A 25,710-nucleotide genomic window follows, 5' to 3' on the forward strand; every position below is an offset into this window, starting at 1 on the left:
GCGAAATAAACTGAGTCAAGAACAGTTAGGAGCTAGGAAGACAAGTAAATATCTGAGAGGTGGTTTAGTGAGTGAGAGCAGGTAGCGGAAGTTATAGGCTGGATAGGCACCCCATGATTGTAATTGACTGAGACTGTTTATGAAACCACACGCTTGTTAAACTGCAATAAATAAACAGAAGTTTATGTTCCAATCTAACCCTGACTGGACTCAGTATTTTACCAGGTAGGGCCTGGGTGGTGGCAGCGAGAAATAAAGTGGTGGCACAGGGACCAATAGACGGTGAAACGTCCGGGGACCCTGTGTGATCACCACAGTTATCTATCCTTTTTTTTTTTAAAGCTACTGAAGTTGGCATCTCTAAATACAGGAGTGCTACTTATACTGTTTTAATACAGCAATAGTCTCCTATACTTCATTTATGGGCAAAGCTTGTTATAGATAGGCCTAGATATTCACATCTACAAATGTCTACAAACTCTAAACCAGAGGTCAGCAAACTTTTTCAGCAGGGGGCCAGTCCACTGTCCCCCAGACCTTGTGGGGGGCTGGACTATATTTTTTTTGGGGGGGGGAATGAACGAATTCCTATGCCCCACAAATAACCCAGAGATGCATTTTAAATAAAATGCATTCTACTCATGTAAAAACACACTGATTCCTGGACCACCCGTGGGCTGGATTTAGAAGGCGATTGGTCCAGATCCGGCCTCCGAGCCTTAGTTTGCCTACCCATGTAATTTCAAGGATAAAAGGAAACCAGGAACATATGTTGCAACACTGCCATCTAGTGGACAAAGATAAGATACACCGCTAGTACAGGAAGAAGGCTTCTCAAGATGAACGTTTGATACCAACGTAAGCAGACGGCTTATACTGAGTCAGACCACTGTTATTCCTAGCCCAGAACTGTTTACTCTGACTGGCTGTGGCTCTTCCTGGTCTCTGGCAGGGATATTTTCTTACCAACTACCACCTGAACCTTTTAAATGGAGATGAAAAGGGTTGAACTGTGACTTCCAGCATACGTAAAAGTATACTTTATCACTGAGATGTGGTTCACCTTTAAAAAGTTTTCAGAAGTATAAAGGAAACTTTATACGTTTATCTGTTTCCCACTGAACTTCAGTAGAAATCCCACTCGCCTGTTATACGTTTTGTCTTTGAAAATAAAAGGTGGTTCCATTGTTTAACGACATGCAAATTCGCACAATTTCCTTTGTTTTCACAAGGAAGTGAGACATACCCACGGCTAACACCTGATCCTTCAGTGGAATGAACAGGACTATCTCACGACATAACCATAACTAGCAGCCGTAGCTCATCAGCATGGAATGATCTAGGTTGCTAACGATGCACTTAGGGGGAATTAACCATTTGATAAAGATGCTGATAATGAGCTGGCTGGAACTATGCAAAATGAGGCTTGCCTGGTGTCAGCCTCTGTGACATAGCTGCAAACTTTTTCCTTTTTTTTAAAGGGAAAATCCCTTATTCCGAATAGGATTCCTCGCAAGGGAAAAGTTGACAGCTATGCTCTGTGACCATCTCTGCCTCTGTCTACATGGTTTTCAGGAATTCATTCCTTTTTCTACTTGGTATGTAATGAGTTTCAACCTGTTTTAAGGTATTATCTCAAAGACCACACTATGTCATTGCGTCAAAATCAATGTCAGATTCGAAAAACAAAGTTTCTGTTTCAGATGGCACAACTCCAATTTGCCTTTGGAGCTGTTAAGCCTATTTTATTATTGTTTATTGAATTTATTCCCCACCCTTTTCTCCAAAGAGCCACAAGTTCAAGGTGGTGTACATTGTTCTTCTCCTTTCTCATTTATTCCACTCACCAACCCTGTGAGGTAGGTTAGACTGAGAGGCAGTGAGTGGGTTTCATAGCCGAGTGGGGATTTGAACCCCTAGTCTCCCTTGTATGAGGACGCGGGTGGGTTACTCCCTAGTCTGACAACCTTAACCACTACACCACACTGGCTTCCCTCTGAATAACACATCTATGACGCTTTGGAAAACAAGCCAAGAAATACAGCACATGGGGAATCATTATACAGGTCTCTTACCTATGGATGAAGTGGTTCTCCTCCAGATACTTGCAACCACAAGCAATGTCCCTGGCTATATTCAGCAGGTCCTGCATTGCCAAAGTGCATGGCTGATTCTGCCCATGAGAGAGAGGGAAAACAAAGATTCAATATGGGTGAGACATGGAGTGTGAGACATGGGAGTCTGGAAGGCATCAGTTTGAGTGTAGTTTTTTACACTGAACGTTTCCGCTTCATGTCAGTTACACAACAAGGCTTTGGTCCACTCACATGATGAAGCTTATCCTCCTACCCGCCCCAACACATCTCTACTTCCTAACAGAATGAACTCCAGGAAGTCTGTAGTGAACAACTGTTTCATTCATGCTCCCTTGTGACCTGGAAATAGTCACTGGGTGGCTGGAGCTGGGCATCACCAGCAAGATCTCCAGAGCAGAGCAAGGGGAGAAGCGATGGTTTACTCACCACCCGAGGCCGGTTCTGCCGAAGGAAGCTCTTCATATCTCCACCAGTCATAAGCTCCAACAGGATGAAGCGAGGCAAGGTCTGCAGGCTCACCCCAATGCACTGCACAATATTCTGGTGATTGAACTTGCTGAACCATCAGCCACCATGGAAGCATGGAAGAGAGGAGGGGGGGAAATGATTTCAGTGTTAGGCAGTCGCTAAGATCCTTCACTTAATACCTTCCTAAACTCTGGTAAACTGAATGTTATCAGTCTCACAACTCTAGGAAGTTTTTGGATTTTAGACCTGAGTTGCTGCAACCCACAGGTTATATAGGAAGCTACCTTGCACTGAGCCAGACAGTTGATTTTTCTAGATCAGTGATCTCCACACCAGCCTGCCTTCTCCTGGTGTTTTGGCCTACAACTCCCATGAGCCCCAGCCAGCATGGCCAAGGGTCAGGGATGATGGGAGTTGTAGTCCAAAACATATGGAAGGGTGGTCAACACCAACCAGCAACAGTCCGCCAAGATTTCAGGCAGGAGATGTGGGGCTTAGAACCTGGGACCTTCTGTATCCCAGGTATGTATACGAGGGATCTCCTTTAATGGAACTAAGGCCTTAAGCCACTAGTTCTACTGGAGAGCTACTTCGAGAAAGGGCTAGGGGAGGGCAGTGGGCCAGGCTCTCAGTGCTACTGTCCAAAGCAGTCTGCTGGCAAATCTTAAGGGCCAATGCTGTTTCCATAGACCTCTCTGTACGGGTACCCGTTGCTATCAATCAAGAGCAGGGTTTGGCCTATAGGTTGCCAGTTGCTGATCAAAGCCATTAAAGAATAAATAGAAGGAAGTTTGAGGGAATTGCTTATGCTCAGCAGGCATGATTAGACACAAATATAGCACAAGAAATAAATTAATTTGAGTTGCGAGTTAACTGAACTGCTTTAAAACTTACTGCCTCTATATTTGAGTGTTCCCTGATAGAAATGTACATGCAGCTTGAAAACACACATTAGTCCATCTCACTAATGACATTCCAGGTTTGCAGGCAGGAAATATTCCTGGCCCTACCTGGCGATGCTGGGGATTGGAGCCCTTGACCTTCAGCATGCAAAACAGGTGTTCTACCACTAAGCTATGACCCTTCCCCAGACCCCCTGGCAGCTTCCAGAGCATTGTGATTCAGCCGCACGCTGGCAAATTCAGGTTATGCAATTAAAATTGATTTGGGGCTCTTGTGCAACAAGCCTGCTTCCAAAAACTTGGTTGTTTGTTTGCTTGCTTGCAGTAAGGAAAGTGATGGGAAATTAAGGGGAAGGCATGGGATGACAATTGATTGACATGATGTGATATAACCTCCCTGCAGAATGCGCACTTGTCAGGGGTTCAGGAGCAGAGGCAAGGGCAAGGGAGGAAACAGAGAGCGAGGGGGAGGAGGCAGAAGAAAAGATGAGTGATGACGACGACCTGAGATCTCCGAGTCTTTCCAGTGAATCAGAAGATTCACAGAAAGGAGCACCAGTGGCCAGGGCAAGGGGGGAGCCTAGGGCAGTGTTTCCCAACCGGTGTTCCGCGGCACACTAGTGTGCCGTGAGACACCGGCTGGTGTGCCGTGGGAGGGAGGCGGGCGAGTCGGGCGCCTAGGAGAGAACAAAACCAAGTGAGCAGCGCGCGAGAGGGAAGCGACCCGAAAAAGAAGCGCGTTCGGAGTCCGGAGGCACTTTTGGGGCTGCGTACGAAGGGAGGGGGGGGCACGGACGGCGGAAGGGGGCGGGGCGCGGTTGCAGAAACCCGCCAATGCTTCCACCTCATTGGGAAAGGGAAGGGGTTGGGCCACCTAAAACTCTCCGCCGGGGCCACATCCTGCCTCCCAGCCCCCTTTCCTCCACCCACGGAGGGAGGGATGTTTTTAACACCCCCCCCCGCTCACAACCCTTTGGTAGCATTTCTCCAATCTGAGGCGAGCGCCCGCCGACGCCCCCTTCCCCTGCTCAGTCGCGCAAAAACCGAAGTCTCCTCCCTACCCCTTATTCCCTCAAACCCCGTTTCCATAAGGGGGGGGAATAACCCCTTCCGTCGCGCGCAAAGCCCAGCTCCCTCCGCCCTTCGCGGTCTCCTCAGCACTTCAGCCAGCCGTTTACACTCTCGGAGCCACTGGGCAAAACTCGCTCTCAGAAGCGCGCGCGCGCGGAGAGAAAGAGAGAGGGAAACAAAGTTAACTTGTGGGGAGAGAGAAAGAGCGAGCGGGAGCTAACTTGTGTCCAAAGGCAGATATAAAGTAGCCCCCCCCCCGCCCCGAAGGCGACCTCTCTTGCTCTGCTCCTCTGGGGTGGGGAAACCAACTCCACCACGCGGAGCAGCCCCGAGGCGGGGAATTTCGCCCCTTCGTAATGTATGCATGTAAATGAGGCGGGCGCAAGGGGTGGGCGCGGAGAGGAACTCGCGCCTCTGAGGCCGCCGCCTCCTTCTCCTCCTCCTCCGCCCCCCCTCAAACCCAGGCGGCGGCGGCGGCAGGAGGCAGCAGCGGCAATAACAGAAGCAGCTGCGCTGACAACAACACGTGTTCGCTCGGGCACCATGGAATTCGAGGAGCTGGGGATTCGGGAGGAGTGCGGCGTGTTCGGGTGCATCGCCTCCGGCCTGTGGCCCACGGAGCTGGACGTGCCCCATGTGATCACGCTGGGGCTAGTAGGGCTGCAGCACAGGTAGGGGACACGGCGGTGGGGGGGGAGACGGTCTGGGGAAGCGGGGGGAGGGTGGGTTGCTTGCGAGACAGCGGAGGAGGAGGAGGCCGGCATGTCCGGGCAGCAGCAGCAACAGCAGCAGCAGCAACTCCCGGCGACGGCTCCTCCTCCACCCGCTATCGCCGCCGCCTCAGCTGCCGCCGTCCCTCAGTCCCTCGCTCTGCTGCCTCCTCTCACCCCGGCAAGGGGAAGGGAAAAAACTTTCACTTTTGTGCGTCCCTCCCGGCGTGACGCTGCGCGCTGACGTCACGGGGCGGGGCTTTAATGGTGGTGTGCCGCGAGATTTTTTTCCGGTAAACAGGTGTGCCGTTGCCCAAAAACGTTTGGGAAACACTGGCCTAGGGGGACACCCCAGGAAGAAAGGGCCAGAGGGGGCTCAGAGGGGAGCAGTTGGAAATCGGGACCAGCGTCACCAACAGAGAGCAGGGGAGAGGAAGGACGTCAGGTATCAAGCGCTGGCAGCTCACAACAGGAGGGAGGGCACGAGTCAGGAGTGGCCACACCTCCATCGGGGAGCGAAGAAACGGTCAGACGGAAAGTGGAAGGTTGGGCGTGCGCGCCAAGTTCAAATGCACAGGAAGGTGGCGCAGTAAGCAGCCCGGAAAGGGAGCCAGGTCCTAAAGCCCGGCGCAAGGAGACAGGAGGGTCCGGGGGGTCGGCGTCAGAAGAATCCCGGAAGGAAGAGACCCCGGGGGGCAGAGGGACCCAGAGAAGAACAGTCAGGCGGAAAAGGTGGAGTAAGGCTAGGATATTAAGTTGGTGTACAAGGGGCGGAGACTCAGACGGAGCTTCGCCGATCTAACCCATAAGACGTAGAGTTGCACGCAGCAGCTTGAGAATGGAAACTGTAACTCAATAAAGACTTTTACTAAATGATCGCTGGCTAGCGTGATCCTCTGTTAGCTAGGATCTGGGAGCAGCTCTGACAGCACTCAATAAACAGATTGTCTTGGAAGCCTCTGCTACGTTTTCTTTCATAATCTGAGCACTGGGCTTCTTTCTATAAATCAGCTCCTGTCAGAAATCAGTGATGTCTGCAGGGAGAATTAAGAGGATGAGGTAAGAAAGAAACACACCAGAGGGCAATGAGAGATGTTTAGGGAAGTTTTTAATGACTGATGTTTTAATGTATTTTTAATCTTTTGTTGGAAGCTGCCCAGAGTGGCTGGGGAAACTCAGCCAGATGGGCAGGGTATAAATTATTATTATTATTAATTATTATTATTATTATTATTATTATTATGAGAAGGTACCCGAGGAAGGGAGAGGGCAAGGTCTTGAACCAGGGAATAGATTGCCACAATCCTGTTTTGAACTTGACTTGTGGTATGTCTGCCAAAAAGGTTAACACTACCTCTGTCTTAGAGGAATGTTATTCAAGCAATAAAATGAAATTTCTTTCAATACCATCTGTGTTTTTCTGGCACCCCCAAGACAAGCACTCACAGCAAAACTTCCTTAAGAGGTAAGGCGGGGTGAGATGTGAACTTATGGTTTCCCCGTGAGTGGGAGCAGCTAACAAATCAAACAAATGTGAAATTATCTCCAGGCAGTTTTTTTTTAAAAAAAACACCACAAACAAAATGCATGAGCTCTCCTTTGCCCAGCCTTGTCACTCAATGTGTCAGTTTGTGAGAGAGGCAGACAGTTGGCATCTGTTTGATCCTTGTGGCTTGTTGGAGCTGGAGGGTGCGGTGGGTGGGTCAGAGGCACCCTCCCTCAACTGCCTCCAGGAGAGTTTTTATTCCAAACACAGCAATTACGGTTGATCCGCCTAGCCATAAATAACGCAATCCCTCACACTCACTTGGCACTCGGGACGTGTAAAAACCTGCAAGGCTATTGACTAAGGTGTGTCTCTCTCTTCTAGTCAAGTGGAACAAAACAAGCTGTAGTCAAGGGGAACAAACTTCGGGAATATCTATCAGGAAGAATCACCTCAGGCCCATCTTTGGGCTCACCTAGAACACAAACACCTCATGCCATGGGGAAGACAAGTTCCTACATAAGCTCTAAAGTGAGCCCTGTACTGCAGGGGTTGTCCATCTGGGGCACTCTAGATGTTGCTGAACTCCAAGGCCCATCACCTTCCCCCCAGCCAGCATGGCCAGTGGTGAGGGTTGATGGGAGTTGCAGTCCAGCAACACTTGAAGGGGACTACATTGGTAATGCATTACCCAGTACTCCCCCCCCCAAAAAAAAATATGTTTAGGGGGTACTCTCATTTTGACTCAAGAATATCACCGGGAAAGGAAATGAAGCCGCCATCGGAGGTGGTAACAATGAAACTGACCAATCACCGTGCTAGATTCCAACTCCTACTTCACACATTAAACGCTTGCTTCCGTCTGAGACTCGGGAAACACTGTGACAGGAAATGAGGCCGCCATTGGGGGTAGCAACGGAACTGATGATTCACCATGCAAGAGAAGAAACTAATATTTTTTTTAAAAAATACTGTTTCTTCTCCTGTTAAGATTCACAAAATGTTAAGGAGTATGCGTCCCCCTGCGTCCCCCAGCAAAAAGCACTGGCATTACCCTGTGGCAATGCACGGACAATGTTGTGAAGAGCACCCATGCACATTCAGCAACTCCCAGACAGGCACCCATGCTAAACACAGATATTAAGGGGGCAAGGCCAATGGGGATGTGAGTGGCACATGTGCTGAGGTCCCACTGCTCCTTCATGTGATATCCCTGCATGTGAGTAAGATAACTGGGATTCGTTTTCCTCTGTCTTGTGGCAGGGGGCCAGTCCACTGTCCCTCAGACCTTGTGGGGGGCTGGACTATATGTTCGGGGGGGGGGAAATGAACGAATTCCTATGCCCCACAAATTACCCAGCGATGCATTTTAAATAAAAGGACACATTCTACACATGTAAAAACACGCTGATTCCCAGACCGTCCGTAGGCCAGATTTAGAAGGTGATTGGGCTGGATCTGGCCCCCAGGCCTTAGTTTGCCTACCTATGGTTTAGAACTTCTTAGCTGAACCTTGGTATACTCCTAACCTTCCTGTCTTCTTTTGTTGTTCCTGTTTCTACACTGCAATCCCAAGCATGTTTACTCAGAATTAAATCCTACTCTGTTCACTGGCGCTTACTCTGAGGTAAAGATTGGGGGGAATGCAATGCCAGTCAGTTCCTAGGCCTCTGTCGCCTGCGAATCCTGTCCAATCCTGCTGGTTTGCCTGGCTCCTTTGCCTGTCTGCCTTGCATTTTTCTGGTCCTGTCTAAATCTGCCTCCTTGATCAATCCCCACTCCGTATGTGTTGCTTATGCTCTAGTGAGCCTGACGGTCTCTGTGTTTTCAGTAATTTTAGCAAGTTGTTGTTCCACATCCAGCAATAATTTCTGTGGTATGGGTTTAGAAATTCTTTCCTGGTGAAATAATGACTTTGCTTCATACCTCAATGTAATTTTGGCTCCAAGAAAGGACCCTGTTATTTTCCTGTATGGTGCTTTAGTGCTGCTTCCTCTTTTGTATTATGGTGCTTCAATGTTCTTGTTTAACAACATTTTCATTTGTTTTATTGTAATTTTAACTTTTTGTAAGGCAACCAAAGAACCCTAGGCAAGAAGGCTAATTCCAAGAATAAGCCAAACCTTTAATCCTGAACTGCCAAATACAATACAAATATTATTTGTATGCTGCTAGGTTCTTTGAGCACATACAGTCTATCAGGTTGGGTTTTTTTTACATCCATTAGAAGCTCAGAGATAGGCATGCCACTAGGATGGGACATTAGACACACTTGTGAGTCTCAAAAAGGGTATCAAAGAACATTCATTTTACTGAAAGTTATTTTAGAAATTCTATATGGAATAATTAAGCTTGTTTTTAAGACATGGGTTTTTGAGGGATAGGCTATATATATATTTGTGCAGAATATACAATGCTGCCATAAACAGAGTCAGGCTATTTGTCAGTCAAGTATAGTATACTCAACTCTTGAGGGGGAACAATTATCCAGGGCCTCCGGCAGAAACAGGATTTTCCTGCCATCTTACACCTGATCCATTTCAATGGAACTGAACCTGAGATCGTCTTTAGGCAAAACATCATGCGTTCCATCACTGTGCTACGGTCACTGAGCTGTGAGGACGGCATACCAGGAAGATTGGCCCACCTGCATCTTCCTATTGCTCCATATGCGGAAGACTGATGCTACAGAGCACATTCAGCCACTGAATGTTATTGATGAATTGGAGGCATGTGAAACTGAACAGCAATGGTTTTTACACAACGCTTTCTCAGCAGGAGCAGTCTGAGCAGTGTGAGCTTAGAAATTCAACAGGACCCTTCTTCAAGGTCCACAATTATTTGCAATGTGCATTATTCCCGGTTCCGGGGGCGGGGGGCGGGGCGGGAACAGAGAACTGGGAAACTCAATTTCAGCAATCCTTCTAAAATATTTATCCTGGTTCACTATCTATGTATCTTGGCCCTGAATTGATTTTATGTAAGTGCTGTTGTTTTAAACTGTTTTTATATTTACCATTTTTTAAATATATATGCAATTGTTTTGTGTTGGCGTTTTTATAGATGCAATTGTTTTAACTGTTTTTATATGTGGTATTATACTGCAAATCGCCTCATGGGAAAAATGCCTCATAAATGTAAGAAATAATAATAATTAAACATTCAGCACAATATGCACCTTTTAAAGGTTTCTGCTGCTGAAAACAAAGCAAGCCCATAGTAGAGTCTCCTGAGACATATTTTATTTTCTAGCTATGTTTTTGTTAACTTCAAGGCAGAATTTTTTTAAACACACCTGATTATCAGTGCTTCCATTAGGAAATCCATCTCGTCCTGTTCAGAACAGATTTCTGGCAACGTCTATTGAGAAGGAGAAGAAAAAGCTGAACCCATTACAAAGAAAATAAATTCCTGGCAGGAGAAAACGAGGAGCTGGAAGAGCTGAAGTCATTAATCAGAGCATTTCTTGTCTTCATTTTGTCCTGTGTTTTATCCTGCAAACACCCCCAAGGAACCTAACACAATTAAAATACAATAAAAAAATCTAACAACCCTGAAAACAAATCTTAAAACACAGTATTATAACTTAGATGCCCTTTGCACGCATCTGATACTTAAGCCTCATTATCTATAACAAAGTATATTCTGATTCACAATAGTGTGAATTTTAGGGAACTATTCTGTGGAGTTTCTGAACAGGAATAATGGTGAGGGAAGGAGGAGGGGAATAAGGGTGGAATATTTATATTCAAGTGGGTTTTGGGAGAATTTTTATGCTCACCCACACAAAGGCTGGCTACAATCTGTCTCTGTATTATAAAAAATGGATGAAAGAAAATACGATTTTGCTCCATTTCTTCTGTTAGTTCTATATTTCAGGGGTGAACTCACTTTCTTTGCGAGGACTACTCACAAAACCCAGATGAATCTAGACAACTCTCCTGCAAGGAAATGGAGGGACTGGTAGCAGGATAGCTCCCAACCCAGCCCCCTTCCTTCTGCCACCCCCCACAGGTCACTCTGCCAGCCCTTCCTCCTCTCTACCCTCCACCAAGCCCCATGGAGAAAAAAAATCCTGCACAGCAGTAAATGTATAGTACGTTATTTCCTGCTGGAAAGCGTGCCACTTGTAGTCAAGTTTCACAATCCTCAGTAGCAAAGGTGGTTCTTGGTATCATTTGCTGCCAGAGAAAAGGCTTGCTGGGCCTCTTTGGAGCCCTCCTCAGCCTGATAACCCTTCCCTCTTCTCCAAGGTATGCTTTTACGTCAGGGAAGTAGGAGTACTGGCAGGGAGGGCAAAGGTGAGTTGCAAGGCCTAATTTGAGGTGGACTTGCTTGAGAAGGCTGTTCCTCTTCCGAATTGATTTCACAAGCAGGTGTGATCACATTTTTGAAGACCCATGCTTCAAACAATAATCCAAACCCATCAATCAATTATTATCTTAATTGGAGGCCCTTGTCCTAGTGCTCCCTCCACCACTTTTGGACATCTGAATCACTTCTACAGAGAGAGGAACTTTTCTGTGGTGGCATCAACATAAATTTGTTTCTTTATGCTTTCTACAGTTATTTTGCGACACTAAGTCTGGGTTTCTTTTTCAATGACTTACCGGTATTTTATATTGTTTTAAATTGATCTGTAAGTCATATTCGCTACCACTGTGGCAGAAAAGTGGGATAAGGATCTCGCGAAGGAATACAGTAGCAAACAAAAATCTTATTTCTGCTTATTAATGTGCACACTGACCTTGATAGCCACTTGTAGTGGGCTGGGATCCCCGGTGATTCCGACCACTGTTCCTTTGTAAACTTCACCAAATGCCCCGTGTCCAAGTGCCCTGAAAGCAGGGGGGGGGGGATAAAACATACATTACCTCGTGCACAACCCATGGGTGTGTTAAGCAAACACTGCTGTATTCCCAAGAGAAGGAAGATCCAGTGCTGTCTGCTACAGGGTAACTTTCCTTGTGAGGAGAGAGTGCTCAAATCTTACTCTGTTTTGGGATGTTTGTTTACAAATATACAACTTAAGCACTGAGTATCAGTCAAGTATCCAAGCAGCTCTCGTGTGTGTGTGTGTGTGTGTGTGTGTGTGTATTTGTTTGACAAATTCCTCAAGGCAGTGGCCACCAGGTATTAAATGCTATTAGGCAAGCATCTCAGAAACCACTTTACATGAGATTTTTTAAAAGTCAGTTTGGGCTCTCCAAAGAACGTACTTAAAGCCATTATCTTACAAAGCCAGCCTTTCAAAATATCAAGATGGGACACATTTGTAGGAAATAAAACTGGGAAGCCATAATCAAATCTTGTTACTTTCCATTGGAACCCTGTGGCTCTGCAATTCAAAAAAGAGCAAGTTTGCTGCCGAGAAAACAGGGTACTGTTGCTGCTAAACAACAACAATCCTGCATTAATAAACTACTTAAATCCCACTGAGGTTTCTAGTCAGAAATGAGATGAGATTTGGGCAAAACCTGAAACAACAGTTGGTAGAGCATGAGACTCTTAATCTAAGGGTCTTGGGTTTGAACCCCATGGTAGGCAAAAGTTTCCTGCATTTCAGGGATTTGGACTAAATGATCCTCATAATTCTACCACTCCATGATTCCAAATTCCAGTTCCTGCCTATGTTCCCATTTCTCTGCCTCTGCTCATGCATCTGCAGAACTCATGCCTCCTCCACCCCAACCTGCCCATGTTCTGAGATCAGCAGCTGAGGTTCCTCCATGAGCTCCCTCATCAAAAGTGAGGCAAATGGTAAATGGAGAGAGGACCGTTATACACCAGCTCGCTCTGGTGATGAGATCATCTGGTGATGAGATCATCATCTCAACCAAAGCCCTGCCATCAAATATGAGGCAGGTGGCAACTGAAGAGAGAGAGCCTTCTTGGTGGTGGCATCCTGTTTATGAAATTCACTCCTTAAAATAGAGAGGATTGTCTGGAGTCTGCTATCCTCGCAGTGTCGTGCAAAGACTGTTTCATTCCTTTGAACATTTTCTGTTTCAGCCTGACACCCGGAGAGGTGGGGAAGGATATCCAAATCTAAAGTATGCAAAGAAACCTTAAGCAATGTGTACAACACATTCTGCACTAACTTTGTGGATACGAATGGTCTTCATTTCAGGTATAATTGAATGCTGTGCAGGTCTATTTGTATAATCAAAGCATTTGGTACAGGATTAGGGTAACATCCTAAGCCTGCTGGTTAGCCTGTTGACATCAGAGCCACTAGTACTGTGGTACCTTGGGTTACTTATGCTTCAGGTTACATACGCTTCAGGATACAGACTCCACTAACCCAGAAATAATACCTCGGGTTAAGAACTTTGCTTCAGGATGAGAACAGAAATCACGCGGCGGCAGCGGGAGGCCCCATTAGCTAAAGTGGTGTTTCAGGTTAAGAACAGTTTCAGATTAGGAACGGAGCTCCAGAACAAATTAAGTACGTAACCAGAGGTACCACTGCATTAAAATAACACCCCAACCTCTGCTAGGATTCGTCTTCCTACGTTAGCAAGAATGCGCTGCATTACCGGAGAAGGGAGATGTTCTTCCGTGGGATCTCCTTGAGTTCGCTGAGACTGGCTGCCTTTCCTGCAAAGCTGTAGTTGGGGTTGTAATCCGTCATGATAGTGGAAGTGCGGATTTTGCTCAGATTATATTCTGGGCTTTGGAGACGGGCCCTGGCCCCTTCAAGCTGCTTCTTCTTATGATGATAAACTGAAGAGAAAAGTTCACAGAGATTAAAGACTGAAATAACCAACCTCTGGAAAGAGCAAAGTAATGCCCATAATAACTTTCCAGTGTTTCACCTGGACGTTCTTTAGACTATTTAAACCCTGGTATTTTTAGGCAGGATTTGCTCATTTATTGTGATCATTTTTGTTTGAGTTACATTTGTTTTATTTTTGTTTGAATCATAGATAAGCAAGCCTGTCTAGGTCATCAATGCCCCAGAGGTCAATCTATAAAGTATTTTCCAAACATTCCTGGTAGAAAGCCACAAGAAAACCTCTAAGCAGATTACAAAAATATAAAACAAAACATTACAGTAATATTAAAATTCTCAATAAAAATAATTAAACACAGGGATCTGAAAGCACTTAAAAATGACTAAGAAGAAGCCAAAAAGAGATAAAATACATGAAACTTCTAGATGCATGGATAGGCTTGCCTAAGCAAAAATGTTTCAAGCAGAAATAACTTTAGTTCCTGAAATATTTGTCACTGTGAGGTTCTGTTGCAAAAAAATTCAGCCACCTGTGAATTTGCAGAACATAAAAATGACAAAATAGAAAAGCTACACTGTTCAATCAATCTCAAAAACACTGGTCTTTATGCTTCTGTAAAATCCCTGATGAGAAAGGCAACTTGTGACCCTTTTTCAAAGGTGAAAAAAAGAATTCAGAAACATCAAAACACACTGATTATGTGCTGCTTGTGGCTAATAACAGATCTGAGAGGTAATTTGGATTGCAACAATGTGACACATATGCATACAAAGCTCTGATCAGCCCCCCCCCCCCAGCCATATACACAGGTATTTTGTGTAAGAAATTTGGTCAGGAGATCTAATTATACAGCTCCCACAAAACATTTAGGTAGACCTGAAAGGTGGGCTAGGGCTTTGAATGTAAATGGAAACACAGCTTGCGGAATTATTTTCTTCACTTCAGAAAAGGGTCCTTAGGTCAAAACATTGTCAGGAATATTTTACTGAGACAAGCCTTTTTTAAAAAAAGCTTGATCAAACAGTGCAGATTTATAACAAAGATTTTCTAGTTCATCTTTTCTGTATACCACACCTGTCAAGTAAGAGATGGGATTTATTGTCCCAGCAGTGTTGACCCTTGCTGCTGAAACATGCCATACTTTGAATCTATTCCCACATCTTTGTAAGTGGCTTGCTCCCCAGAGGCAGCAATGACAGGTTGACCTCATTCACTTGAAATCATAGAGTTGGAAGGGACCCAAGGGCCATCTAGTTCAACCTCCTGCAATGCAGGAATCACAGCTAAACCTCCACAACCTCACACCGTTGACTCATGTTAAGCTTGTGGTCCACCAAGACCCCTAGATCCTTTTCACATGTACTGCTAGTAAGCCAGGTGTCCCCCATCCTATATTTGTGCACCTGGTTCTTCCTGCCTAAGTGCAGAACCTTACATTTGACCCTATTGAAATTCATTTTGTTAGCTTGGGTCCTGTTCTCCAATCTGTTAAGGTCATTTTGAATTCTGATTCTGTCTTCTATAGCATTAGCTGCCCTTTCCAGTTTGGTGTCACCTGCGCATTTGATGAGCAGCCCCTCAATTCCTTCAACCAAGTCATTTATAAAGACATTGCACAACAACGGGCCCAGGACAGAACCCTGTGGCACCCCACTTTTCCCTTTTCCCCCAGGATGACGAAAACATTGCAGTGCTCAACTAACCAATAGGCTAGCAATGGAGGTGAAAGTTGTACATGTTCTACATCCTGTTCTCTCCCTTCTCCTTCCCCTTTTGTACCTTGAGTTTTAGAACGTGACCCTGTGTATAGGGACTGCTTATGCATTTATCTGGAAAGTGTGTTGCATTTTTATAAGTACACAATATATATGACTACTATTGCGACTATTTTTATTAGAGAGTCCAATAATGCTTAGGTTCTGTGTGATGCTGAGCAGCTCTTTGTCCTTTGAGGAGTCATAGAATCATAGAGTTGGAAGAGACCACAAGGGCCATCGAGTCCAACCCCCTGCCAAGCAGGAAACACCATCAGAGCACTCCTGACATATGGTTGTCAAGCCTCTGCTTAAAGACCTCCAAAGTAGGAGACTCCACTACACTCCTTGGCAGCAAATTCCACTGTCGAACAGCTCTTACTGTCAGGAAGTTCTTCCTAATGTTTAGGTGGAATCTTCTTTCTTGTAGTTTGGGTCCATTGCTCCGTGTCCGCTTCTCTGGAGCAGCAGAAAACAACCTTTCTCCCTCCTCTATGTGACAGCCTTTTATATATTTGAACCTGGCTATCATATCACCCCTTAACCTTCTCTTCTCCAGGCTAAACATGCCCAGCTCCCTTAGCCGTTCCTCATAAGGCATTGTTTCCAGGCCTTTGACCATTTTGGTTGCCCTCCTCTGGACACGTTCCAGTTTGTCAGTGTCCTTCTTGAACTGTGGTGCCCAGAACTGGACACAGTACTCCAGGTGAGGTCTGACCAGAGCAGAATACAGTGGCACTATTACTTCCCTTGATTACTCCTATTGATGCAGCCCAGAATTGCATTGGCTTTTTTAGCTGCCGCATCACACTGTTGGCTCATGTCAAGTTTGTGGTCAACCAAGACTCCTAGATCCTTTTCACATGTACTGCTCTCAAGCCAGGTGTCACCCATCTTGTATTTGTGCCTCTCATTTTTTTTTGCCCAAGTGCAATACTTTACATTTCTCCCTGTTAAAATTCATCTTGTTTGTTTTGGCCCAGTTCTCTAATCTGTCAAGGTCATTTTGAAGTGTGATCCTGTCCTCTGGGGTGTTAGCCACCCCTCCCAGTTTGGTGTCATCTGCAAATTCGATCAGGATGCCCTTGAGTCCATCATCCAAGTCGTTGATAAAGATGTTGAATAAGACCGGGCCCAAGACAGAACCCTGTGGCACCCCACTAGTCACTCTTCTCCAGGATGAAGAGGAACCATTGATGAGCACCCTTTGGGTTTGGTCAGTCAGCCAGTTACAAATCCACTGAGTGGTAGAGTGGTAGTCCACCTTTTTACATTGACTTCCAAACACTCGGCAGCCTCCACAGGATAAAGGGTAGGAAAAGGTCAGAAATGTGAATGGCCAAGGTGAGGAAATTCACCAAAAGAAGTATAGTTGATGCTTCTTACCAAACGACAGGCTGCCGCAAGTGAGAGCCATTCCAAGCACCACAGTCACAGCAATCACAGCCAGGAGGAGTGAGAGAGGCAGTTGTCCTTCTGGGATAGGCTCACGGAGAACTGGTCAAAACAAAACTATAATTCTACATCATCATACGCCCACAGCTCCTATGCAAAGAGAACTGTCAACCACATTAGACCAAGAGTCCCATCTACTCCAGTGCTCTGTTTTCTAACTGTGGTCAATCACAGGACCCTGTGGATCTCATAAATTAGGGCTGGAAAATGTGCAGCTAGGTAGATGTTGCTGGACTACAATTCTGATCATCCCTGACTGCTGATCCTGCTGGCTGGGACTGATGGGCATTGGAGAAGAGAAGAAGAGAATATAGTCAGCACCCCCCCCCCCGGCCATGGGGGTTATAGGTTCTCCAGGTCTGCCATTAGCAGAGCAAAATGGAGATGGCCATCCCCGAGACTTGTAACCAGAGGTCTAGAGCCTTTGAACGTGATGGGTTTCATTTAGATATTCTGACAAACAGCCATTGGTATACCTATCCCACAGAGGTAGTTATGACAGGATGGGCACATTGGTGACCAATAGATATCCTAGCAAAATCTAATAGCAATCAACAGTCATAAATCACCATGAAACAAACATGGTAATGAAACAAAATTAAATGGCTGCATCATTTTTAAGTCCATATGATTGCTAACCATGCACAAGAAGGGAGTCTTTATGGAAATAATGTACCCCAAATTATAAGATGCACTTCAGAAAACAATCTAGGTTAAGTCCAGTCAAAGGCAACCAGTCGAGGCTGTGTGGCGCTCAACTCGCTTTCAGGCCGAGGGAGCCAGCATTTGTCCACAGAAAGCTTTCCGGGTCATGTGACCAGCATGACTAAACTGCTTCTGGTGCAACAGAACACCGTGATGGAAGCCAGAGTGCACGGAAATGCCATTTACCTTCCTGCAGCAGCGGTACCTATTTATCTACTTGCACTGGTGTGCTTTCAAACTGCTAGGTTGGCAGAAGCTGGGACAGAGCAACAGGAGCTCACTCCATCGCAGGAATTCAAACCGCTGAACTTCTTATCAGCAAGCCCAAGAGGCTCAGTGGTTTAGACCACAGCACCACCCGCGTCCCTAGAAAATCTACCTCAGTATTGTCTACAATAAATGGCTGTGGCTGTCTAGGATTTCAGACAGGGCTCGCTCCCAGTCCTACCACTGAGCTATGTCCCTTCCCCTGGTTCATGGTATAAGGCTAGGAAAAAGCAAAGAAAGTATTATTTTTATATATATTGGGAGGATGTTCCACGTTTTACCTGTGCATGATACATTGTCACTGGCCAAGATGGCCCCGACTGCACAAATACAGATGGGCAGGTGGGCGTCAGGAGACAGCTTGCAGATACCTGACTGGCAGTGGCTGCAATTCACGTAGATATCAATCTCCACCTCGCCATGACTCTCCATAACTAAATGAGAAGGAAATGGATACACACTAGAGTTTAGATTTTTCCTAAGCTCACATCTCAGACTAGATGATGCAGCTGTCATTCCCCAAGAAAGGGCAGATAGTGACTTTTGAGAACTTCCTTGTTATACCCCCTTATCTATTCTGTACCTCCTACCTAGTGGGGTAAGGTAAAGGGACCCCTGACCATTAGGTTCAGTCACGGACAACTCTAGGGTTGCGGCGCTCATCTTGTTTATTGGCCGAGGGAGCCAGTGTACAGCTTCCAGGTCATGTGGCCAGCATGACTAAGCTGCTTCTGGCAAACCAGAGCAGCACATGGAAACACCGTTTATCTTCCTGCTGGAGCGGTACCTATTTATCTACTTGCACTTTGACGTGCTTTCAAACTGCTAGGTGGGCAGGAGCAGGGCCCGAACAACGGGAGCTCACCCCGTCGCAGGGATTCAAACAGCAGACCTGCTGATCAGCAAGCCCTAGGCTCTGTGGTTTAACCCACAGCGCCACCCGCTTCCCATATACCTTGTGGGGTAGGAGAGCTAAAAATAATGTCAATATATTTCACATCTGGCAACTAATATGCCCCTTTGGATCTGGATAGTGCATGGGTAAAGATAAAGGACCCCTAGATGGTTAAGTCCAGTCAAAGGCAACTATGGGGTTTAGCGCTCATCTGGCTTTCAGGCCGAGGGAGCCGATGTTTGTCCACAGACAGCTTTCCGGGTCATGTGGCCAGCATGACTAAACTGCTTCTGGAGCAATGGAACAGCATGATGGAAACCAGAGCGCACGGAAATGCCGTTTACCTTCTTGCCACAGCGATACCTATTTATCTACTTGCACTGGCGTGCTTTCAAACTGCTAGGTTGGCAAAAGCTGGGACAATGCAACAGGAGCTCACTCCATCGTGGGGATTTGAACTGCCGACCTTCTGATCGGCAAGCCCAAGAGGTTCAGTGGCATAGACCACAGTGCCCCCCTTAGATGATTCTAAAAAGCCCGGGACATAAATTCTCACAGCCTTCTAGCAGCTATGGTGGCTCATTTATCAGAAGTAACATATTTAATGGTAACTATGAAAGTGTATACTCCATTCTGACCAAACTAAGCCTCCTTAAAAAAGTCCTCTGCACCCTAAAACAAGAGATACTAATTGGGTATGTGGACGAGGAATGCACACTGCAGAAACAAGAGAATTGAGAAAGAGCACACAACAACAGGTGGGAGGATGCTAAAAGAAGTGGATTGCATCTCACCTGCCAAGGGACCCAGGAAGACTTCCCCAGCTGGATTCACAAAGGAAACACCATGCCGTCCATCAGCTGTGATGTCATCAGCTTCAGAGGCGTGGCCACCTAGGCAAAGAAAAACCACATGTGCAAATGGAAGGATTGGCAGGTTGCCAGTTTATACCAATACTGTTTTAGTACTGACATGTTACTGATGCTTTCCACACAAGGCCTTTTAGTGCTGCTGAGGCACGGCAGTTCTGCAATCTGCAGTTCTGCAACCAGGAAACAGGTACATCACTGTTGTTCAGCACTTCACTCAATATCGTGCTATACTCCCATTCTAACCCCCCAAATCATTGCTTCTAGGGCAAAGGTAGAGAGTTACAACTGATTACCAAATTTATTGCAATACCCCCCGTTTCCATGGTCAGGGTTTTCATTTGTACACAATCCAGAACACCACACTTGCCTGCTTGTCAGAAATGGAAAGGATACTGCTCTACGTGTACCGTTCACCAGGACAGCAGAAACACTGAGGACGAAGCTTGTAGATTTGAAGATGATTGTCATGTAGAGGTATGAGAATAATATCTGCATCACACCTTCTTGAGGCACCATTTTGTGTGTTCACTGATTTTCCTAGTCTTTGGCTACTTCAAACTTCCATTGAATGAAATGATTATTCAATCTGGGACACACCGAAATTAAGGTATAGCCCAAACTTCCCCAGCCATATGTTGTTGGACTACAACTCCCATCATCTTTGACCGTTGGCCATGCTGACTAGGGCTGATGGGAGTTGTAGTCCAAATCATATGGGCAGCACCAGATAGAGGAAAGTTCAAATAGTCTAGCATACCTTTGTAGCCTCCACCTCCTCCACCAGATGTACAAGCTCCTCCTCCTCCACCAAAACCACCTGAGGTGGCCCACTGAAGTTTCTCTAGAGCTTGCTGGCAGGCCTCGCCACCTTCTCCACCCTCCAGAAGGGATTTCCCAGCCCAAGGAAACTTGGTGATATCTTCCCAGCCACCACCTCCACCTATAACAAACACACAGAGGAGAGTGCGTTAAAAGTAAGAACACAACTTTCACAGGCAGACACTGGCATCGAAGTTAAATCTTTTATAAATGCAAGTGGAATTCCATTCCACGAACAGCGTTCAAATACTTTGTCATTACATGCTGATAACACACATCACTTTGTGATACAATAATGTGACGTGGGTGGTCTAAACCACTGAGCCTCTTGGGCTTGCCGGTCGGAAGGTTGGCGGTTCAAATCTCCTTATACTGAGTCAGACCACAGATCAATCAAGCTCAGAACTGTCTACACTGGCTGGCAGTGGTTTTCCGGGCATTCAGACACAGAGTCTGTCCCAGACCGACCTGGGATTCAGGGAACTTAACCCAGGGTCTTCTGCATTCAATAGTCACTGAGCTATGCCACTTTCCCAAAGGTCACAAAAGAAAATTCTAACAGCAGTTCTGTTGTTCTTATACGTGACTGGACCAGGGATGTATTTCAGGGATACATGGGTATGCCTGTATGGGGACATTCTCCCCACCTAAGAAAACCACTGCTTTGGAACCATGATACAAAAGTTGAGGGACACGGGTGGCGCTGTGGTCTAAACCACTGGGCCTCTTGGCCTTGCCGATTGGAAGGTCGGTGGTTCAAATCTCCGTGATGGGGTGAGCTCCCGTTGCTCTGTCCCAGCTCCTGCCAACCTAGCAGTTTGAAAGCACACCAGTGCAAGTAGATAAATGGGTATCACTGCAGTGGGAAGGGAAACATCGTTTCCATGTGCTCTGGTTTCTGTCACAGTGTTTCATTGCACCAGAAGCCATTTAGTCATGCTGGCCACAAGACCTGGAACGCTGTCTGTGGACAAACGCTGGCTCCCTCAACCTGAACTGAGGTGAGCGCCAAAACCCCATAGTTGCCTTTGACTGGACTTAACCATCCAGGGGTCCTTTACCTTTACCTAATGTTGTAAGCATGGAGTAGATTTAAATACCTGAGTGGTTAAAATTTCTGCTGTTTAAAATGGAAGTTTGCAGTGATTCCCTGGAATGATGGATCCACTGGTTTACACTAGCAAAGGTAGTGAAACATAAGTACAGTAAAGAATGTCTATGACTCCAACATCAATTCTAGGGGCCTCCTGCCACAGGAAAGCAGGCAGGTGGTGGCTGGTTAAGAGCAGGCTGATGTTGGTGGGGTCTCCAAAAACTGCAGACGTGGTTTGTTTAGCTGTGAAATCTAACATATATTATAAGCTATAGAGCCTCACCTGCTGCCCCAGTCCTCCCACTGACTCCAGGGACTGCTGTGCTGTTCACATACTGTTCCAAGAACATATCATCCAGGGAGCCATCCTGATATTTCATGTAAGCCTTCCCTCCGCCTCCTGCTGCTACAAGCAAAGGTTCAAATGCGCCATTCTTCTGCTGCTGAAGAAAGCACACACACACAAGCACATGAAACGCAATAAAGGAACTGAGAGAACACACCCAGTTCAAAAGCAGACACCAGTTTTTAAAAGGAGACTTGGATATAAACAACTGAAAAATGCTTCCCTCCAACAGGCACGAATGGCAACGTAGCGAGACTTGAGCAACCTCCGGTGCACATTCAGCACCAACAGGTGTAGAATCAGAAGCTCAAAACAGCAGGCTCTGCATGGGTGCTGCTGTGTGTCGATGGGCTTTTGCTCTATTGGCTTTTCCTTTTCCTAGGTGCTTTTCAGAAAGAGGCTGGAGAAAAAACGCAACATGAGAACTTACTCTAAAGATGTACGTTGCTCCTCCTCCTCCACCCCCTCCGCCTGCCCATTCAGTCAGTCCTCTTTCTTTCTTGTACTCATCTTCAATTTCTGATGATTCCCCCAGGCAGATCTGCTCAGTCTGAGCATTGCTCTGAAAGAGAGAGAAAAAGAGGGAAAGGCTGAAGACCAGCAAAGTGCTTTGGGGCAGGTTTACTGCCCATTAATTAAGGGGTCTTCTTTTTAAATCCTCGGTTAAAGCAAATTTCAACTAATTGGTAAATCACATTTAAATAAGCTTATACATTGTACAGCAGGGATTCTCAAAGTGAGATCTGTGGACCACCGGTGGCCTGCAAGCGTCACTGAGGTGGTCTGTGACATTTCTATGAATATGTGGTTGAAGGTGGGCGATGGCATATTCATCACATTGGCTATTCATATTGATTTTTTATTGTATTTTTATTGCTTCCTTTATTCTATCATATTGCAATTTGAATTATATGGAATTACAATTGCTACCACCAAGAAACATCAGCAACTTTCACATGGTCTTTGGGGTGGTGGAGTTTGAGAACCGCTGCAGTACGGCATCTGTGAACTTGTCATTTTGAGGATCCTGAAACAGGACAGGGGTTGTTTATTTTAAATGAGAGATTACAAACAAACTGGCAGCACCACTTGTTAGAAGAAAAGGTAATTTTAAATACTTTGTTTTTTCTTCAAGTGTGGAAAAGTAGTAACCAGCCCAGTTCAAGCCAGTAACGGCTATTTTAGAAAGAGAGTTTGTTGGTGATGCAACGCAACCAAACAACCAATCTCCTGTCTTTTCCATTCTCTCTCTCTTAAGCTGATGAGCCAGCATGTCCTCACTGCGTGTCCCTGTGTCTTTACAGCAACAATTTCTCATCCAGGCATCACAACATTAACCAGGACATGCATAGCACAAAAGTGGCAACCTGGTCTGCCACATAAACTGTGAACTGGCTCTTAATATGCCTTTACTTCTTTGATGGGCCCAATGTCATCGTTGGGGAAAGCACATGAGAGTAATAAATGGCTGACTAAATTTGGGGTTACTTGAGACAGACAATTCTTAACTGATCTTTTTAGTGTGCCTTTGTAGAGATTATACAAATCCTCATTAGCACATTCGAAAAGCCTCTGTTTTATGAGGCTCAGATTTGATCTATAGACTTCATGTTCTCTGCAGGGAGAATTCATTCGAAAAGCCTCTGTTTTATGAGGCTCAGATTTGATCTATAGACTTCATGTTCTCTGCAGGGAGAATTCATTTTTACTTTCCCTTTATACAGAGCCAAAGACAATGAGGCAATGACACTACTGTATAAATAATAGTGAAGGCCAAAAGCCAGCAAAATGCAATCTGTGCAGAAATATGTTTTGCATGAATTCTAGTGTGAAGATCACAGCACTTCAAGTGTGGTTGTTCCATTTAAGGCAAGGGAGGAATGCTGCCTTTGAACGCAATGAGGACTTGATCTTTCAACACCAGTGTGTAAAAACCTACATGTTCTTAGTAGAAAATGCAATTAAATTCAATCTGGAGAACAATGTAATTTATTTGAAGGACAACATGTGGTAGCTTCATTAAAGCAAATGGAAGAAAGGAGCCAAGCTGACACATCAATTTTGAATTCCAGAATCAATATTTTAAAATAGACATGCTGTGGTTATTATTTTTGTGTCTGTTTTGTTGTTGTTTCAGCCTCTCTTAGAACCAGTTTACACATTTAGCAGAAACAAGTGGTAAGGACCCCTTAATGGTTAAGTCCAGTCAAATTCAAATATGAGGTGCAGTGTTCATCTCGCTTTAGGCCGAGGGAGCTGGCATTTGTCCGCAGACAGCTTTTCCAGGTCATGTGGCCAGCATGACAAAACTGCTTCTGGCACTACAGAACACTGTGATGGAAGCCATAGTGCACAGAAATAGTGTTTACCTTCCTATCACAGCGGTACCTATTTATCTACTCGCACTGGTATGCTTTCGAACTGCTAGGTTGGCAGGAGCTAGAACAGAGAAACAGGAGCTCACCCTGTTGCACGGATTCGAACTGCTGACTTTAAGATCAGCAAGCCCAAGAGGCTTAGTGGTTTAGACCTCAGTGCCACCCACGTCCCCCTCGAACCTTTACAAGTGGTAAACCTTTACCTGGACTATACCATTTCAGGCTGCAGTGGGTGGGTCCTTTGTCACTGCCCACTCGTCAATGAAAAATATAACTCTCCTAGCACCAGAAAAACAGCCTAGCAGGCAGAATGTCAGGCAGAACATCAGGAACGCAAAGTGTCATTTAGATTCAGGGGTCAGGGAGAACATGCAGCTTGAACAGTCTGGGGAAAGCTTTACTACTTGACTCCGCTGCATGTATAAAGCTACCTCCTGTAATGACTTTTTTAGTATGAATATCCAGCTCCTTCAAGACATTCAGTCTTTTGGTACCTGGGAATGATCCAAAGGATATAGGCTCATCCACACTTCCATTTGCCTGACTGCTTTTCCCTGCTAAACCCAAGCTTTAGGAAATGGCACAAACGGCCATATGATTTTCTGCTGATGGATGTTTGTTACTATTTAGAGCTAAACAGTGGGTTTTCTGGGGGGAAGTGGCAGGGCAAAGGCAAAACTGCTCAGATCTGTGCCTAGAAAGCATGAGACAAGCGAAAATGTGGATGAGCCAATTGAGGGCTGACAAGCATTGACGGCTGAAGGGTTGGAGGAACTGGTCAGATGATGTTCAGAATGCAAAGGTGAAGATGAGGTTGTCAAGTGTAAGCCAGCAAGCTGGAAGCTGCAGAAAGTTTCTCAACTCTTCCAACCACCCAAATGATCAGATGGCAGAGTTTGACCCCTTTATGCAATGCAGCCTCAAGATAATCTGTGGGATTGCAGACACTCTGAGGCTGTACAAGAAAACTTTTGATGAGCTCAAGAGCAGCTATGTTCCTCACAAAGAAACCATCAGGTGTGTCCATGCAACCCACCTCTGCATCTGAACCACAGTCAAACACTTCTTCTGGCTACTAGTCAACCCCCCCGGTCCTCATATCATCTGAAGCATCATCCAAAGAGGCTAACAGAGTCAATACAGTTAGCACTTGGTGCAAAAAGTAGCAGCAAACCTCCATGTTAGTGTGAACCAGTTATTTGAGGTACTTCCTGTCCCACCTTCCCGTTTCCCAGTTACCATCACTGGGAAAGCTGTATCCTGGAAATATGCTAACCCTTAACCCACTGTCACAATCTGACACTTTATCTTGCATCCAGTGTGGAAAACCTCCGTTCCTCACCCCCGGACAGGCATCTTCCCCTTGTTGCCCCACCAAGATGTAGAGGAGCTCATCTTTCTCCATTTTGAAGATGGCTGAAATAAAGACCCCATAGGATCGCTTGTAGTGGTTCTTGGCTCCATTTCCTCCAGCTGCTCCGTATGCAGAAATCCTGGGGGAGGGGGAAGAAGCAATTAGGAAGAAATCTACACAACCACAGCCAGGTCCCAAAGCAGCTCCAGCTGCAAACTCTTCATAGGGACACCAAGGAAACCATGCTTAGATCAAAGACTTCAAAGACACGTCAGCTATGTAGCTGCAGCACCCCCCAAATC

At 45.8% G+C, this 25,710-nt stretch overlaps 2 protein-coding genes across 5 annotated transcripts in view; both read right to left on the reverse strand.

Annotated features, from left to right (window-relative positions):
• LTK (leukocyte receptor tyrosine kinase) overlaps positions 1 to 25,710 on the reverse strand; it is a 117,922-nt gene that overhangs the window by 8,288 nt on the left and 83,924 nt on the right. For 3 of the 4 annotated variants that reach the window (XM_083506183.1, XM_083506182.1, XM_083506180.1), the window contains 12 exons: positions 25,397 to 25,547; positions 22,107 to 22,238; positions 21,614 to 21,773; positions 20,176 to 20,358; positions 19,341 to 19,439; positions 17,933 to 18,085; positions 16,611 to 16,721; positions 13,273 to 13,459; positions 11,481 to 11,571; positions 10,029 to 10,093; positions 2,523 to 2,652; positions 2,076 to 2,173 (listed from right to left, as the gene is read on the reverse strand). In XM_083506183.1, coding sequence (XP_083362309.1) covers positions 2,076 to 2,173; positions 2,523 to 2,652; positions 10,029 to 10,093; positions 11,481 to 11,571; positions 13,273 to 13,459; positions 16,611 to 16,721; positions 17,933 to 18,085; positions 19,341 to 19,439; positions 20,176 to 20,358; positions 21,614 to 21,773; positions 22,107 to 22,238; positions 25,397 to 25,547 — 1,560 coding nt within the window. The remainder of the gene's footprint in view (positions 1 to 2,075; positions 2,174 to 2,522; positions 2,653 to 10,028; positions 10,094 to 11,480; positions 11,572 to 13,272; positions 13,460 to 16,610; positions 16,722 to 17,932; positions 18,086 to 19,340; positions 19,440 to 20,175; positions 20,359 to 21,613; positions 21,774 to 22,106; positions 22,239 to 25,396; positions 25,548 to 25,710) is intronic. The other variant, XM_083506181.1, reaches the window with a different exon arrangement.
• RPAP1 (RNA polymerase II associated protein 1) overlaps positions 23,891 to 25,710 on the reverse strand; it is a 174,485-nt gene continuing 172,665 nt past the window's right edge. The window contains exon 27 of the mRNA XM_083506091.1: positions 23,891 to 24,097. Coding sequence (XP_083362217.1) covers positions 24,065 to 24,097 — 33 coding nt within the window. The 3' untranslated portion in view covers positions 23,891 to 24,064. The remainder of the gene's footprint in view (positions 24,098 to 25,710) is intronic.

This window comes from Podarcis liolepis, assembly GCF_965112155.1.
Source record: "Podarcis liolepis genome assembly, chromosome: 1".
Lineage (NCBI taxonomy): Eukaryota > Metazoa > Chordata > Lepidosauria > Squamata > Lacertidae > Podarcis > Podarcis liolepis.